The 15,882-nt window shown below is 37.8% G+C and overlaps 1 protein-coding gene across 3 annotated transcripts in view; it reads right to left on the bottom strand.

Annotated features, from left to right (window-relative positions):
• Nucleotides 1–14,315, bottom strand: part of kcnq1.1 (potassium voltage-gated channel, KQT-like subfamily, member 1.1) — a 53,619-nt gene extending 39,304 nt beyond the window's left edge. For all 3 annotated transcript variants that reach the window (XM_044355411.1, XM_044355412.1, XM_044355413.1), the window contains exons 1-2: nucleotides 13,640–14,315; nucleotides 403–493 (exon numbers count right to left, since the gene is read on the bottom strand). In XM_044355411.1, the coding sequence (XP_044211346.1) occupies nucleotides 403–493; nucleotides 13,640–13,998 (450 nt within the window). In that variant the 5' untranslated portion in view covers nucleotides 13,999–14,315. The remainder of the gene's footprint in view (nucleotides 1–402; nucleotides 494–13,639) is intronic.
• Nucleotides 14,316–15,882: the final 1,567 nt, after the last annotated feature.

Here is a 15,882-nt window from a genome sequence, read left to right as displayed (position 1 = left end):
AAACCCTCTTGAAAGTGTCGACCTTTGAGGGAACACAGACTCGGAGAGTCCATATATATCATGCTAGTTGTGTCATTTTATATCCCCAATCTTGTCAGAGTATAAACTGCCTGCTTTCAGTATCACCTTTATTTTGTGAGGATAAACACATTAATCTTGCAGTTCCACTTTCTGGTCTTATTGTGGCTTTAAAGTCTCTAGTTTTGCAAAATAGTCATCACTCATCAGACCCAAAACTCAGCTCTCAACTCTGAGGGTTGGGATGGTCCAGTAGGTGCTAAAATCATGTAATGTGACTTTTTATCTTAGAGGTAGATCAAATCTGACAGACAATCCAATGAAAAAACGTTTTACGGTTAATCTCAGGTGTTACTTTTCTACTTGATCAAATTTCACACTCACCACCCAGAAGAGAGTTGTGTGAGCCAGAGCCTGGTACTGCTCGATGGTAGAGAGGACGCTGAGGATCAGACAGGCGAGAACTATGAGAAACCTGTAGGAAACAAAGCAGATTATACTGTAGTCTTAAATTTGTTTTACATTGGTGGTCATTCTTATTGTCTTGTAGTTATTTATTCTATTTGGATAATGATGCTCTTGATGCACTTATCAACTTAATTTTCCTCAAATCAAAGCTTTACATAAATTTGTCATCATTCAAGTCACTCAAACACTTTTCATCATTCCACCTCATATTTATGTCAACATCTCAGATTTTGATTTAAACCGCGACAACTTCACTTAAGTTTGGTGTCTGATTCAAGTCTGAGCTTTTGAACAACTTTCCAAATAAAGTTTCTAGACAGCATAACATTACTTTGTATTTTTGTCATGAAAAGTATCTGACTCAATTTGAGCAAACATTCAAGGACAGCCCTTCAGAGGAAATACTGTGAAACCTTTTGAACTCAACCATATGAATGTGAAACGCATGATAAACTTGTCAAATAATGAGCGCACAGGTTCGTACACACGTCTGAGGACCACACACACACACACACACAGACGCACGCACACACAGTATTAACAAACACTAAATTGCTCCTTAACATTCTCCTTATTCCCCCTCAAGGTCACAAGTGTTTCAGCTGCAGCAACAATAAGACGTCTGTAACTCCTCAACTTGCGTAAGATAAAGATATTTTATTTCTTTGAGATAAGGCTTCAAGCTGCAATGGCACTATACCAGAAAGAATAACACTCACTTGCATGGCCTTGTCTTTCTCCGGAGGTTTTGACTTCAAATCTCTCTCAATGCAAATTATAATTTTGAAGCACACCAGGAGTCTTTTGACAACTGTGCTTCTGTTACTTGAAAAGACAACAGTTCATACTTAAAACAAAGGCTTAAACACTGTCTTGTAAAACAAAATTAATTATAGTAATCATTTTTTCACTGCTGTTCATACTGTAAAAGACAAATGGTGAAATTCAGTTCAATTTGATAGTAGTGGAGATCTCTTTGCAATATATGTAGGTGATGAGCCATTCTCAAACCCTTGACCCTAACATGTGCTTCAGTCCGCCCAGTTCCTGTTTTTATTTCATTGCATCATTGCTTCCACTACCAGAGTTGAAGATGAGGTTATCCTTTCACCCCATTCCATCTGATCATGTTTGTCTGTTAGCAGGGTAAGTCAGAAAATTAAGAAAGAATCTGCATTAAACTTTGAGGGAAGGTTGGTGCTGAGGCAAGGACAAACTGATTAACTTTTCATTTCAGTTGGCAGGCGACGTGGTGGTGAAAGGCATATTTTCTGAATGGAGTCATATGGCACCATCTGAGTTTATCAGCTTATAGAAGAGTAGCATATTCCAATGCTTGGTAAAAACCAAACAACATGGAGGCATGGAAAAGCTTATTCTTTAAAAGCTAAATGCATTGCCAATATTTCAAAACTTGGGACAGTGACAGAAGTCTAATGCCTACTAAACAAAAATTGAGTTAATTGAATCAAATTTGATAATTTTTCTGTGTTTTGCTGTCATCCATATATGTTTGTATATGTTGATATAAGTATGTGGTTAGTATGGAATTATGAGAACTTGAGAAAACTAATATTTTCTTAAACTACAAGAACAACAACAACAACATTAAAGTAAATATTTTAATGTAATAATTAAATATTAACCAAACAAAATATGGACATAACTGGCATTACTAAAGAAGTAAAAATTTTTCAGTATTTCTGGGGGCTTTTTTTGTTTATTGTATAGGAGACTGTATACATGAGACAGGAAAGAAAGATGGGGAATGACATGCAACTAGACTCGCATCACCAGCAACACTAAAACCGAGGACATTGCAATTACATGGTCAGCGTCTTAAAACCTCAGGCCATCAGGACGCTTCATGAGCCATGATAACTCATGTCAAAATGTAACCATTCATTGCAACATTATGCATTGTAGTTTGGCAGTTAGGCTAATTATGGTTCTGCTCATGTGAAGCTCTGGAGAAAATCTGAGCAAGCTTGACACAGACTGTCCCTGAGCTCACAAACACCCCCTGGCAGAACCTGAAATAAACAACATTTGATGGACATGAGCACATTAAAAGAATTGTGCCCAACATGTTGAGTGCCAAATGTTTATTTGGAACAGGGAGACAGTTCATGGACATACATGATTGGAGGTTGTATGAAACATGAAACAAAAACATGAGCCTGCCTGTTCTGCAAGACTCAATGTCCTGTTGAAACAAGTTGATACTGGGGCATGAAGGAAATCCATAGTGGAATTGGCTTTATCTTAACAATACTGCACACTGGAAGTATTTTCTCTACTGTCTCTAGTGTTCAACTATTGTTCGTAAAACCATTAAGCCCTTACGAATCACTCTCTTGTTCCTATATGAGCAGACTTGATGGAAACTATGTGTAGGGGGAGTTATAGTTTCCAGTCAGTGTTTGCACCATGAAGACTCTTATCACCTCATACTACAGCTTGAGTTTATTGAAGACTGGCCAGGAATCCAAATACACCGGCTTGTGCGTGCACGCCACACGTCAACACAGATAAAAGACAGAGGGGAGACCTTCTCAGGGAAGATGGGCCGGTGCGTGACACAGCTAACAAAGCAGCTGGTCCTGTCTGAAAGAACACAACAAGTACACGATACAACGAAATGTCTCAGTAGTTTGGTACCTGTCTCTTTTGCAAAGTTACATCTACAGTCTGGAAATAGAAGCAAATCTGTCTATTTAGAAAAGCAGGGCACATTGGGCAAAAGATAACACAACTCACAAGTTAGGGAAGCAGCAAGTAATTTAAAATATTATGTTCAAATGTGACAGAGGCAGATAAAAAGAGGATCAAAAGAAAAATAATATCAAACTTTCCCAACCAAACACCCCGGTATGCTAATGGTTGTAATTTGTCAATGAAGTTCTGCTTAAATTATTTCAGAGCATTGGAAATGCCAGTAAACATACATACTCAATATGCTGACCCATTCACTTCAGCTTTATTTTTAATCCATCTGAGACTATCTGACTCGTCAGACCCTCTTTACTAACTGCACCATCATATTTCACTTCCTTTACCTCAAGGCCTATTAGATAATACAAGCTCTGTGTCACTGTGGCACCCATGGGCTTGGTGTAGGAACAGACAAAATAATACATTGGCTCTGCTACACAGATACAACTGAACTCTAAACAAAAGCTCAAAGCATTCCTCCTATCTATTATTGATGGACAGATTCACTTGCAGTCTGTTGTGCAGCCAGTGTAGAGACAAAGCTGGGGACGGGATAAGAGTTAGTAATGACGCTGCTGACCATGTCACTGGCTGTTACCATCAAATATTCTGTTTGGAACAACAACAGCAACAATCATACTTTATTTTTATCACTGTTATGAAGTGCTTTAGAGTGATAAAGAGGGAAAAAAATCAACACTGCAAAGTAAATCAACCAAAAGAAATGCAATTCACCCCTTGTCTAGATAGCCAATTGGAACCTTCCTCAGTTTATAGGTCTTGTCAGTGTGCTCTACTGACAATCAGTTTTGTAAAACAAGGTTGAAAGAAAGATGTTGGACTGAGGCAAGAGCAGTGAAGTGATTGTCTAAGACTGTTTTTTTCATAAAAGCACAGATCCCTTTTTCCCACAGTTACTTAAATACAGGACATGATACAAACAGCTATAGTCAAAAATTCTGCTCAAATTGAAAAGAATAACAACACATGAGCGCTTGGCTTGTTTGTTAAATAATTAAAAATTGTGTCTGAATTTATTTCCTACAGCTTGATACTGTTAGACAGAATGTCTAGTTCAGTTTAATGGGGCTTGGTCTGAAACAACACTTTCTGATTTATCTGAACTCTCCTGGCAGACTCATCTACAACCAGCATGTGGGGTGGATCCAAGCTGCTCCAGACCCAAATACTGCATTTACTGTTTGACTGTAGCAGACAAACATCAAGGAAATGTGTTAAGGCAGAGAAGAAAATCATAAATGAACCGCGGATAAATGCTCTGTCTTTCTAAAGTGAGCATGGAATATACTTTGTTAGAAGTGTAAAGATAAATATATATTGTGCTCCTTTTCAGAGAAGTGCAGTGTGATTTTTTTTCCTACCATAATAGACCTGACTCCCCTGTAAGCATACTGTATAAGCACACACACACACACAAATGGACATACATATGCATGCGCAAACACGCACACACAAGGGTATTTCTGATAAGGACTTGGGTCACGCTGACGTTCTAGTTCTGGGTCAATGATAAGGCCATGCTTGTTCTTAACTGCTTTTCTCCCACTCAAACACTTGCAAAACAAGGTAACACACTGACCCCAAAAACCTGCTTCATAGTTAAATATCCATACAACATGCTCTTGCAACAAGCACCTGGCTGTATTGTCGAATTGAGACAAATCTGGAGAGAGTTTTGTCTATCTTCAGCTTTGGAAAGACCAGTGCTAAAATTAATGAATTGGCACTTTATATTCTGTGCTTAAAACTGAACATACAAACAAAATTACAACTGTGAATACACTGCAGATCAGTGTCCTTTTTCATTTTCATTTATTTTCATTCAGTGCCAATATTCAGTGCCAATGCAGGAAGTCGTGTGCTCTATATATAGAGAGTGTGTGTGAGTGGAGTGGTAGTCGCCTTTTAAAGCATCAGATTTTCATGCAGGAGACCTGAGTTTGTGTCCCATCATCATTTTTTTGCGTATTTATTTGCTCAACTGTAACCAGATGTTTTATTTGCCCTACCCAAAGCATAGCTTATTGGTAATTTTATATCTGTATCTAATTTTGTATTTTTGTCTTGTAAGTTTGTATATATTGTGCTTATAGTTTACATTTTCATAGTTTTCATAGATTTATATTTAATCCCCTACTCTGTTTAGTTATCTATCTATTAGGGATGTGCAGAGCGCCCAGTATTTGTATTTGTATCTATATTTGTTGAGGAAAATTATTTGTATTTGTATTTGTGTTCGAAAAAAAGTGGAAAGAGGCTTAAAAATCCTGTTTTTTTATTACACTTTTAATTTTAGAAAATTAAAATGTTACAATAAGTCTTCATGAATAAACTAGCTTACGAAGGAGGTCCCCACTCTGGGTCTTGAACTGGAGTCTCCCAGATCATAGACGACTGCACTGACTACTGTGCTAAAACTTTACTAATCGCCTCATTGCAGACAGACCTCTTCCTATTTATACACCCATAACAGAGACAGCACAGCATGTGGAACTTCAAAGGCGATTCTCGCTTTACACTTTTCATTTATTGCCTATTTTTTACAACATAACTTTGTGGAAAGGAGAAAGAGAACAACAGATTATGAAGTGTCCCTTGGGAGCACTTTCCGTGTGTCAGTAGCTCAGTTTTATCTCTGGGGAACACCACCAACTCCAGCAGTGATGTCCAAATTAGGAAATGTGAGTCATGCAGCAGGTGGATGTGACTCCCCTTGATGAGACCTGCTGATAGACATAACAGCGGAGCAGAGGAGAGAGACTGAGATAGCGATGTAACCGACCTGTATGCTGGTATTTGACATGGGTTTTTTTTCTTCCTGAAAACAAATACGTTTTTAAATATTTGTATGAAACAAATATTCGAAGAAAAAAAAACAAAACACTATTTGTGCTTTGCCGAATAACATATTTGTATTCAGGCACACCCCTACTAACTATCTATCTATCTATTGTTGTGGAAAATCCATAGTGTAATGCAGTTGTTTTTGATTATGTGTTGAAGATTTATGATGTAATGCATATATATTTTTTAAGCTTACATATATTCTTTAAGTGCATATATACTCACGTATTCTTAATGTATTAGATATATGTTCTTTATTCGATTGCTGTATACATGTCCTTTAAAGCTCATATTCCCTTGTTTTTGAGACTGTTTAGCTGATTGACACAGAAGGGGAGTTGATGAGGGGCAGGGTGCCCCCACCACTAGCATAAACAGACAAAGTAAATAAACCTGTGAGCTCCTCTTTAGTATTATAACCAGTGATATTTTAGGGGAGTTACTGGGATAAATAAGAAAAGACCAATGAGGATCAGGAGATCAGGAAATGCTCATATCATTTTCAAGTATAAATGTGATGAATAAAAGTGTTTGCCACTTGTCAATTCAATAAAGACCTTGTACTTTTTTGACAAATTCGCCTCTGAATGATTCTTGTTTTCCTTAAGTTCATTTATTTGCCACCACAAAAATTGGCATTTACAAACAAGGATTGAGCAAAGAGCAGGCTGCAGTACCGGAGGACGTGGGACCTTGGAGCCTGTCGCTATACAGACGTGGCCGCAAAAATAGGTAAGCAGTTTTGCTTTATAATAGAAATCTGTGTGGTGATATTGCTCTGGGTCCTAACGCCATCCAGCTGGTAAGGTAGCATGAAAGCTCACCAATAAAGCACCAGAAGAAGTTATAATTGATTGTAACAAACAGGGGTAAGTTGTCAGAAAACTAACCAGTCATAACGTGTGAATGGTGAATTGGTGTGAATGGTCATGACTAGCTGCTTTCACCAGAATAAGAGTGAAGTGAAACTATTGCAATAGGAACCTTTAACCCGAAGGTACTGAGGGTGTTGATAAACCTGTTAGACTGGTGAGTCTAAGAAAGTGAAGACTGCAAAACCAACCCATAATTGTGAACTTGGGTTGAACCGCTCATAAATTTAACTTGAGCCAGGAAGTAAACATTATTCGCGAATACTGCTCCTTTGGCCCGGGAGGTCTGCACGGGCAAATAAAAAGAGTTTATCTAATATAAAATATCTTTGGGGTAACCCACTATGAGTAAGAGAAACTCACTCAGTAACAATAATAAAAATAATAACAATAAGAAGAATGCTAATAAGAAATAGGATCATTATGGTAAGATAATCTGTGGTTGTGTATCTAGAGTGCAACTCTATAAAGTATATTTGCAGTCTCCATGAGCGGGTCCAACTAAACATAAAATAACTAGTATTATATGATAACTAACCTAGAAGATCAGGAGTTTCAAGTATAGGAGAGATGAGGAACACATTGTTTGTGTTTCTACTGAATCTTTTAAATTGTTTGAAAAGCTATTTTTGAGTTTATTATTGAAGTGATATTACACATTGTTAATTTCAACTGGATACTTTAAATTGTTTGAAAGCTTTCGCTTGAGCTGTGTTGAAGTTGACAACACATTGCTAATTTCTGCTAAATATTTTAAATTGTTTGAAAAGCTATTGTTGAGTTATTGAATTGATACACATTGCTAATTCCTATTGAATATTTTAAATTGTCTGAGTTTATTGCTGAAGTTGATAACACACTGCTACTTTGTGCTGGATATTTTAAATTGTTTAATAAGCTATTTTGTAGCTTTGTTGTTGAAATTGACACACTGCTCGGTTCTACTGAATAGTTGGAATCGCTTAGAGATTTATTGTTTTGGGATATATATATATATATATATATATATATATATATATATATATATATATATATATGCCCTTATTGGTTACTAAATTGACACAGCACAGTCACCTATTTTTGAACTGGGGTACAGTTTTGGATTACACTAAACACATTTGTCTTTCCCTAATTAAAGTATTGGGCCATTCTAAATGCAGTTTTGAACTGTTTTACAGACTTTGGCGTACTTTAAGCACAGTCTTGATTATTGGTAAAATTAAAAATAATAACACAGTTGCGCTCTGATTAATTAAATTGCTTTAAGCTTGTTATTTGTCTGTTGTCAGTTAAATTAGAAACACACAGTTACCCTTTAAACATTTCTGCTTAATATTTTGAATTATTTTGAAAGCTATCTTTGGGCTTTTTGTTGAGTTGACAAATACATTCCTAGTTTCTGCTGAATATTTTGATTCCTTGGAAGGTTAATTTTGAGATTTATTGTTGAATTGACATAACACACTGCAGGAATACAGTAGAGGGTAACAGAAGAAAGGTTAAAAGTGCTGGTTAAAAGCTTTAACTAACTTATCTAAATTTCCTTGTATGGCTTGATCATTACGTCACATTCCGTACACAATATCACAACATCGAAGGCCTGACTAAAAGTACGTAGAGGTCAAGTGCAGACTGAGGAGCAGAAGAATAAAAAAGAACTTGACTGATCAATCTGAACTTCCCTGTCCAGATTGATTGACACATTACTTCAAAGCTCGAGGCCCGAATGGAGAGCGGGAAAGTCGGTGTAGGTTGGGGAATGAAGCAAGATCGGAAGAGCAAAATCACAACTACTCAATAGATAATCTTCTGAGAGGGCCTGCATAAATTAAACACAGTCTATTAGATAATTAAAACTCTTTCTGTCTCTTACTCCTAAAAATCTTTAAATTTGCCTTTTACTGTCACAGATACCCTTTAAATATTCTGATTGCTGTTAAATCAAACAGACACACAGATTGGAAACCATAGCCATGATTGGAACCTGCAAACTAGATTCCACAAGCATCGATTTATTCTTCAACATAGGGTGTAAAAAATATCATTTTCTAAAATAGTGGATCAGGGTAAATGGATAAGTTCTGTACTGTACAAATGGGAACAAGGCATTGCTTAGCCAACTAAAAACATTTGTACAATTTAAAACCAGACTATTATCCATTAAAGCCAAATAATCTTACAGTCACGCATGAAATGAAGAATTGTCTACTGGCAGCAATTGTAATAATGATCCATAATAAACACATTAATAATGTTTGCAGACTCCAGGGGATGCTCTATAGAGATGATAGTCAAGGAACGCAGACCATTGCACTTCAGACCCCTTCTGGGCACTGGACATTAGATCAACTCAGCTAGAAAGATGCATATCTCCCGAACCAGGTAATCAAATCTATTCCTTGTAAGTGGCTACAAAAATGAATGCTTGTACGATAGACTAGATCAATGGTGGATGTCTAACGTTAGGTAGAGTTCAGGATCTTAAAAATTGTGTGTTAACCTCCTATACTGATAAATTGCAAAAGAGAGGATTAGGCAAAAGCATCTTAACCTCTTGCATATCACCTCAAGATCTCAGAGCCCTGTTGTTGTCCACATCCTTTGTTCAACATACTCTGACAGTAAAATTAGGACACACTCAATAATGCGTAAGTATAAAAGTAGAGCAGACCCCGCAGAAGTGCAGAGGTCACACTTGGGCTTGGGCCTCAGTGGGACCAAGCTTTTGGCTATTCACTAGAAGTAATCACCACTCAATTCCCACAGGTTAACTCAAAAGTAAACACCAAAGACTCATTAAGAACTCCAATGTATAGTGTAAAGAAGATAGCTACAGTAATCGGACCCCCACACCTAGCGAACAGCAAATCTACTCCACACTTGAACCAATTACTCCTACCGCATTAACTCACACTGAAGTTGTTCAAGTTCAAGTAAGAAGACCCAGCCAACAGTCTAGCGAGAGACCAAAAAGAAAAACTAGTTCTAATAACCTTATTCCTGCATTTACAGAAGATAATGTAGGAAGAATATTACAAGAAATAGCTAATAACATGTAGAACTAAATGATTTCTTAGATAGAGTCACGTCTTTTTTTTCTCTAAAAGAAATAAAAACTTAGCATCTTGAAATAGATGTAATTTACCAAAAGGCACAGGCTAATTATTGGTACCAATGGACTCACTACACAGGTACACAAAATAGAATGAGCAATTGTTATGTCTGTTCAAAAGCCTGATAAGTTATATGTCACCAATACTAAATTTAGTTGGGAAAAATTTAACAAAGACATGGCTAAGTATGCATGTGAAGTAAAGCAACAACCTACATCCACCAAAACGTCCACCTCAGATTTTGCTTTGCCAGATTGCGCTACTTTCTCACCGGAGAGACCTTGGGAGGAGACAGAATGCCTCATGTCTTTAGGATCCAGAGAATATCTGTATATCAGTAATTACTCCTCAGGAGACGCAACAGGTAACATGGGAAAATATTGTCACAAATTAGATATCCGGCTGCCCACATCACTAGAAAATAACCATTCCAGACAACATATCATCATCCGCAGTAGGAAAGTTTGAATGTTTTCCAAAGCAGGGACAGATACCAGTTGGGAGTGTTCCAGTGCACCAATGTGATTTGATATGGGATGCAACTGAGAATTGCACTGAAGCTGGGTTGAAACATTCTATCACAGTGAAAGGAGATGTAATTCTAATGTCACCCCCACTTTGCCCTTATCATCATCAGACTCAGGCAGTGGCTGACCAGTTTTGGATGTGTAGACAACAGTGCCTGCGTTCCACCCTTCCTACAGAGATCTATTAACCACACAGATGGCGCTCTAAGCGCTTTGGGAGAACAACTTCGAACGACTAGCACTGCGACGTGGCAGAACAGGCAGGCCCAAGATTGGGTGTTGGCAGAACGAGGTGTGCGTTTATAGGTATATACATTCACGAGAACAAAGAAATGGACAATGACATTAAAAGATGTAGATGTGTCTAACTCAGAACGCACATTCTGAATGAAGTAATTGTACATAAGATAATTTATCGTGACTGATGGAAGTCCAGGAGGGGGGAATGTTGTGGAAAATTCATAGTGTAATGCAGTTATTTTTGATTATGTGTTGAAGCTTTATGATGTAATACATATATATTTTCTAAGCTTACATATATTCTTTAAGTGCATATATACTCACGTATTCTTAATGTACTAGATATATGTTTTATTTTATTGCTCTGTACATGTCCTTTAAAGCTCATATTCTCTTGTTTTTGAGACTGTTTTGCTGATTGACACAGAAGGGGAGTTGGTGAGGGGCAGGGTGCCCCCACCACTAGACAAAATCAATAGTCTGCCAAGCATAAACAGACAAAGTAAATAAACCTGTGAGCTCCTCTTTAGTATTATAACCACTGATATTTTAGGGGAGTTGCTGGGATAAATAAGGAAAGACCAATGAGAGATGTAAGAGGGATCAGGATGTGCTCATATATCATTTTCAAGTATAAATGACACTGTATTGCTTGACATGTCAGTTGCTCTGCTCAGAATAACTCAAGGTCTTTGCCACTTGTCAATTCAATGAAGACCTTCTACTTTTTTGACAACTTCGCCTCTGAATGATTTTTGTTTTCCTAAAGTTCATTTATTTGCCACCACACTATCTATCAGCCCATCCTGAAAATAAGTATAGGTTGAAAATTAAGCCAGCAAAAACAACCTGTAGTTACGTTTAAGTGACAGATGCCATCTAGCAGACATGGTAATTATGACCTGGAGACGTGATGCAGTTCAGATGACGTCAATATAAGGTGACAAATTTCCATAATTGGAAGTGGCGGGTTGGGTGCATGGCTAGATAGATAGGTGGAAAAAAGTGGGCTTAGCTGAAGGACATCGCTGTTCACTTCCTGTTTCCAACCGCAAGTGTCACGTTTCCAACTGCGAGTCAGGACACTTTTTTAAAAATTGTAACTACGATTGTCTCGGTGTCTATTGATGATGAAGGTTGGGTAATTTTAAAGAAATTGTAACTTTAACCCACACCACGTTTCAAGTGATCATTTTAACCCAAACCATGATCTTTCCCTAACCAAGTGGTTTTTGTGCCTAAACCTAACCAGACCTTAACCACAGTGTTGTCACATCATAAATATAATTACTTTTTAACAGTGATTTGTAATGGTTTTGGAAAGCATCGATAGAGGCGGCATATTAGAAAATGTTTACTATAGATATACTGTAGGTTTCTAAAAATATGATTTTCTTAGCCAGACAGCAACCATCATGCCAATGACAGGCTGAAAAACTCAAGGCAAATACAACCTCAAAACATACTTCTATCATCTACTATAATCTTATTTTTCAAATTATCAAGAGCAAACACACCAGCGGAAGTGACATTTGCTACTGATACCATGGCTTGTGCAAAATAATATTGATTTTGTACGTTAAGAGACACTCTGTGGTCTTTCCACCCATTTTGTGCAGTCTAAGCTTTCTTGGATCCAGCATGAGGTGGTCATTAGAGGAAGGTTACAGCACTTCTTCATGCTTGCTTGCACTTACATGATATTTGAATTGTTGATATTAAACCTAAGATGTTCCCGTAATCATAGCAGCCACTGACTTTCCTATTATTGTGTATTGTGCATATTCAGGGTGATGTTCTAATGTGTTTCAGTTGCACTGTGAAATGCTCCCTCTGAGTCACTGAGACTCTAACCTGCTCCGACAGGCTGCGTTCCCCTGCGTCCCCTCCGACACTGTAGGGTCACAGGGTGGCAGCGCCAGACAGGGCCGCTGCCTCCTCCACAGCACACACACTGCCAAGTTTAGCTGCCTGCTATCAGTGCCAGCAAGTGGGGACAGACAACACACATGAGGGTGAGCTGGAAGATCATATCCTACATTCCTAAACCACTGCCTGAAAATGCCAGTCTGGTTCCACTGGACCGTCAGATTCACAAATGTGGGTGGAAAAACAAACTATGAAATGTCTCTTTTGGCAGTGGGTAGGGAACCCTCACTACTAACCACATTTCATTTGTCAAAAAAGACAGCTCTTCAAGCTACCTGACAGAGCTGTCACATTGATTTTTTGGTGGTGAAACAATCTGACATCTTCATGATATTGGAGCTTTAGTAGATAAAATCCACCTCATTCTGGACTAAGTCACATACCTGTCAGACTGTCAGAAAAAGAAAAGAATACTAAAACATTTATTGTAAGGTTGAATAGGTTGTAAATGTTCTGTCGTCATAGACTCACTGAATGCAAACCCCAAACACCTCTGTGTTGCTGCGCTCAAACTGTTTTGCAAAATGAAATACTCACTGATGCTAAGGAAAATACTTTCCCAAATGAAAAATATGTATAATATTCCTTTAGTGTTCCTAAGAGAGCGTATTTTATATGATATTCTCTTCTCTGTGGTGAGTTATATGGTATTTTTTAATCTGCTATGGCTCTTATAAAATATCGCTATAATATTCCTAGAGGGACCCCCAGTTGTGCTGTGATATCTGTGCAGCATCTCTCTAAAATTCACAGGATTAACAGTTCTTTGTAGTGCGGGCTTCCAAGGCTCCGCACGCGCAATTAACTCCCTGTTTAATTAGGATCTTAGAGTTGCAATTATACCCTTGAATACCCCATGGATCTGGATGATTATGAAAATAAAAACACTCACACTGTGAAGTGATACACGAAGCATTTCCAGCCAGATGGCCTTTCCAAAAAGTTATACACGCGTCCTTGGATGAGGGCGCGGGTGAGGACTGGACGGACCCCGGTACTGTACACCGACATCCGCACTGACATCCGGGGATGAGATAAGTACGGGTGAAGGTGAACTTGGGGTATCTCGGTGATTGTGTTACCTTCCTCTTGCATGTTGTCTCTTTCAGAAAACGTGTCGTTGCCCACAGGTGTCCCCAGTTCAGGCGCGTTAAAAGTGGTTTCCGACAGCTCCAAATCCGGTGGTCTTTTTCCACGTGCCACACCAGAAGACCTCCGTGTGTTACCCTCATAGGGGGCGGAATTAGACATTGTAGCTTCCCGGCTTTCTTCTGTCGCTGGGTTAACTTTTTCACAGTTAGGCTATTTTTCGGTCACTGACTCAAACGGACAAATGTTCGCCCATGTGCGCCCACCTTCTGTTGCGCGCCTGATCGCACCAGGGCGCATAAAATTGCAACATAAACTGGGTTATTAATGCTCTAGATCACCAGGATGGTGTTTCTTTAACTTAACTTTACTGCTCTCTGGGTTGTTGAGGATATGGCGAGTCTCAGCCCTGAATGAATTTCCCCTACCTCTTGCAGAGCACTTATCAGCCTGGAGAGCTGTGGGCGCCAGGCGGTGCGCTGTAAGTCGCCAGCTGTTCAGACATTGTACTGTTTTGCAAAACCGCTTTAAAAGCAATGTGCAACTGATGAACTCAAGCCTCAGCTCTGTGTGAAAAAACAACACACCATTAACTTTGTTTTGCCCACGTTTACTATTTTCGCCCATATGCAAACACTGAATATTTTTGAGTTTGAGTTTATTAGCATTCATGCTCACAGTAACTGAACTGAGAAGAAGAATTTACATTAATAAAAAATAGAAATATATCTATGAATGATTGTACACCATAAAAGTATTAAACTATACATATATCCATATGCACACATCCACCCATACATTTACACTCATCCATGTGTATTTGCAAATACAACCATACACTTACATACAACAATGCATACATTGTTAAAATGCCATAAAACAATAATATAAAATACAAACAAACAAAAAACAAACCCACGAGTTGTGGGAAATGGGGTGAGTAACTGAATAAGTTTGCACCAGAACTTGATGTTGCCCCAGCCACTTCCAATATATTTAAAACAAAAAGCACTAAACGCACAAAAGGCACTTGACTTTGCTAATTTTTGCAAACTTGTTAACTCAAATGTCAGTTGATTTTATACATATATAATTAAAGCCTTGCTAATCAAAATAGATTAACTGACATATTGCCTTTAGTGAAATTCTATCACTGTCACATTTATGTATGTAATCATTATGCATATTAAGATATTGTATATAATATCTACAGTATATAATGGTCTCTCTTGCAAAAGAGATCTTGATCTCAATGAGATTACCTGATTAAATAAAGGTTATATAAGATATTAAGATGCACACATAAGTAGCAACCAAAGCTCCTACATACTGCATGGTGTTGCAACACTGTAGAAAAAGCTCTTGCAGCATTTGGGTAATCATACACTAAAAGAAACTAAAGGCACAGCCCTAAGCCAAATGTTATCAAACAGGTGACCCCACCACCAAACTTCAAAACACAAGATAGGGTCCTGCTCTCATTCCTGCACTCACTTATTTACAAGTCTGTCAATAGAAAACTGAAATTTCAGTTATTACTGTTTTCTGATGCTGTTAAAGGATTGTTTACATTACTGTAATTTCAGTTATGACTAATATGTTTTTAATTTGTATTCAAGCTGTGCAACAATTTATGTGAATAACCCTCTTATTTATTTTGTCAAAAATGGCAGATTGGGATTTTAGTGTTGAATCAGAAAAAAATGAGGGTTTTTGTCTGTTTGTGTGTGTGTGAAGAATAACTTGTTCTGTTATGACACCAGCTAACAGTACATAGATTGTCTATACATGGTCAGATAGAATGCATTTGGAGTTAAAAGTCATATTTGTCATAGTTGTATGTGATGTGAAGGACACATTTTCATTTGTTAATGCTGCTGTTTTCAGTGACAGATTCAAGCATAAGCTTCCTGTTCTGAAAGGGCTTTTTGTACTATACCTATAGTGTTGCAGACATAGACATGTATCACAGTTTTCATTCTGAAATGCATTTGTAATTTCCTTTGCATCTATAATATATTTTCACATCATTTTTTAATTTTTGTA

Source organism: Thunnus albacares, chromosome 1 (assembly GCF_914725855.1).
Source record: "Thunnus albacares chromosome 1, fThuAlb1.1, whole genome shotgun sequence".
Classification (NCBI taxonomy): Eukaryota; Metazoa; Chordata; class Actinopteri; order Scombriformes; family Scombridae; genus Thunnus; species Thunnus albacares.
Note: the sequence above shows the minus strand (reverse complement) of the source record. Positions and strands in the feature narration are given on the sequence as shown.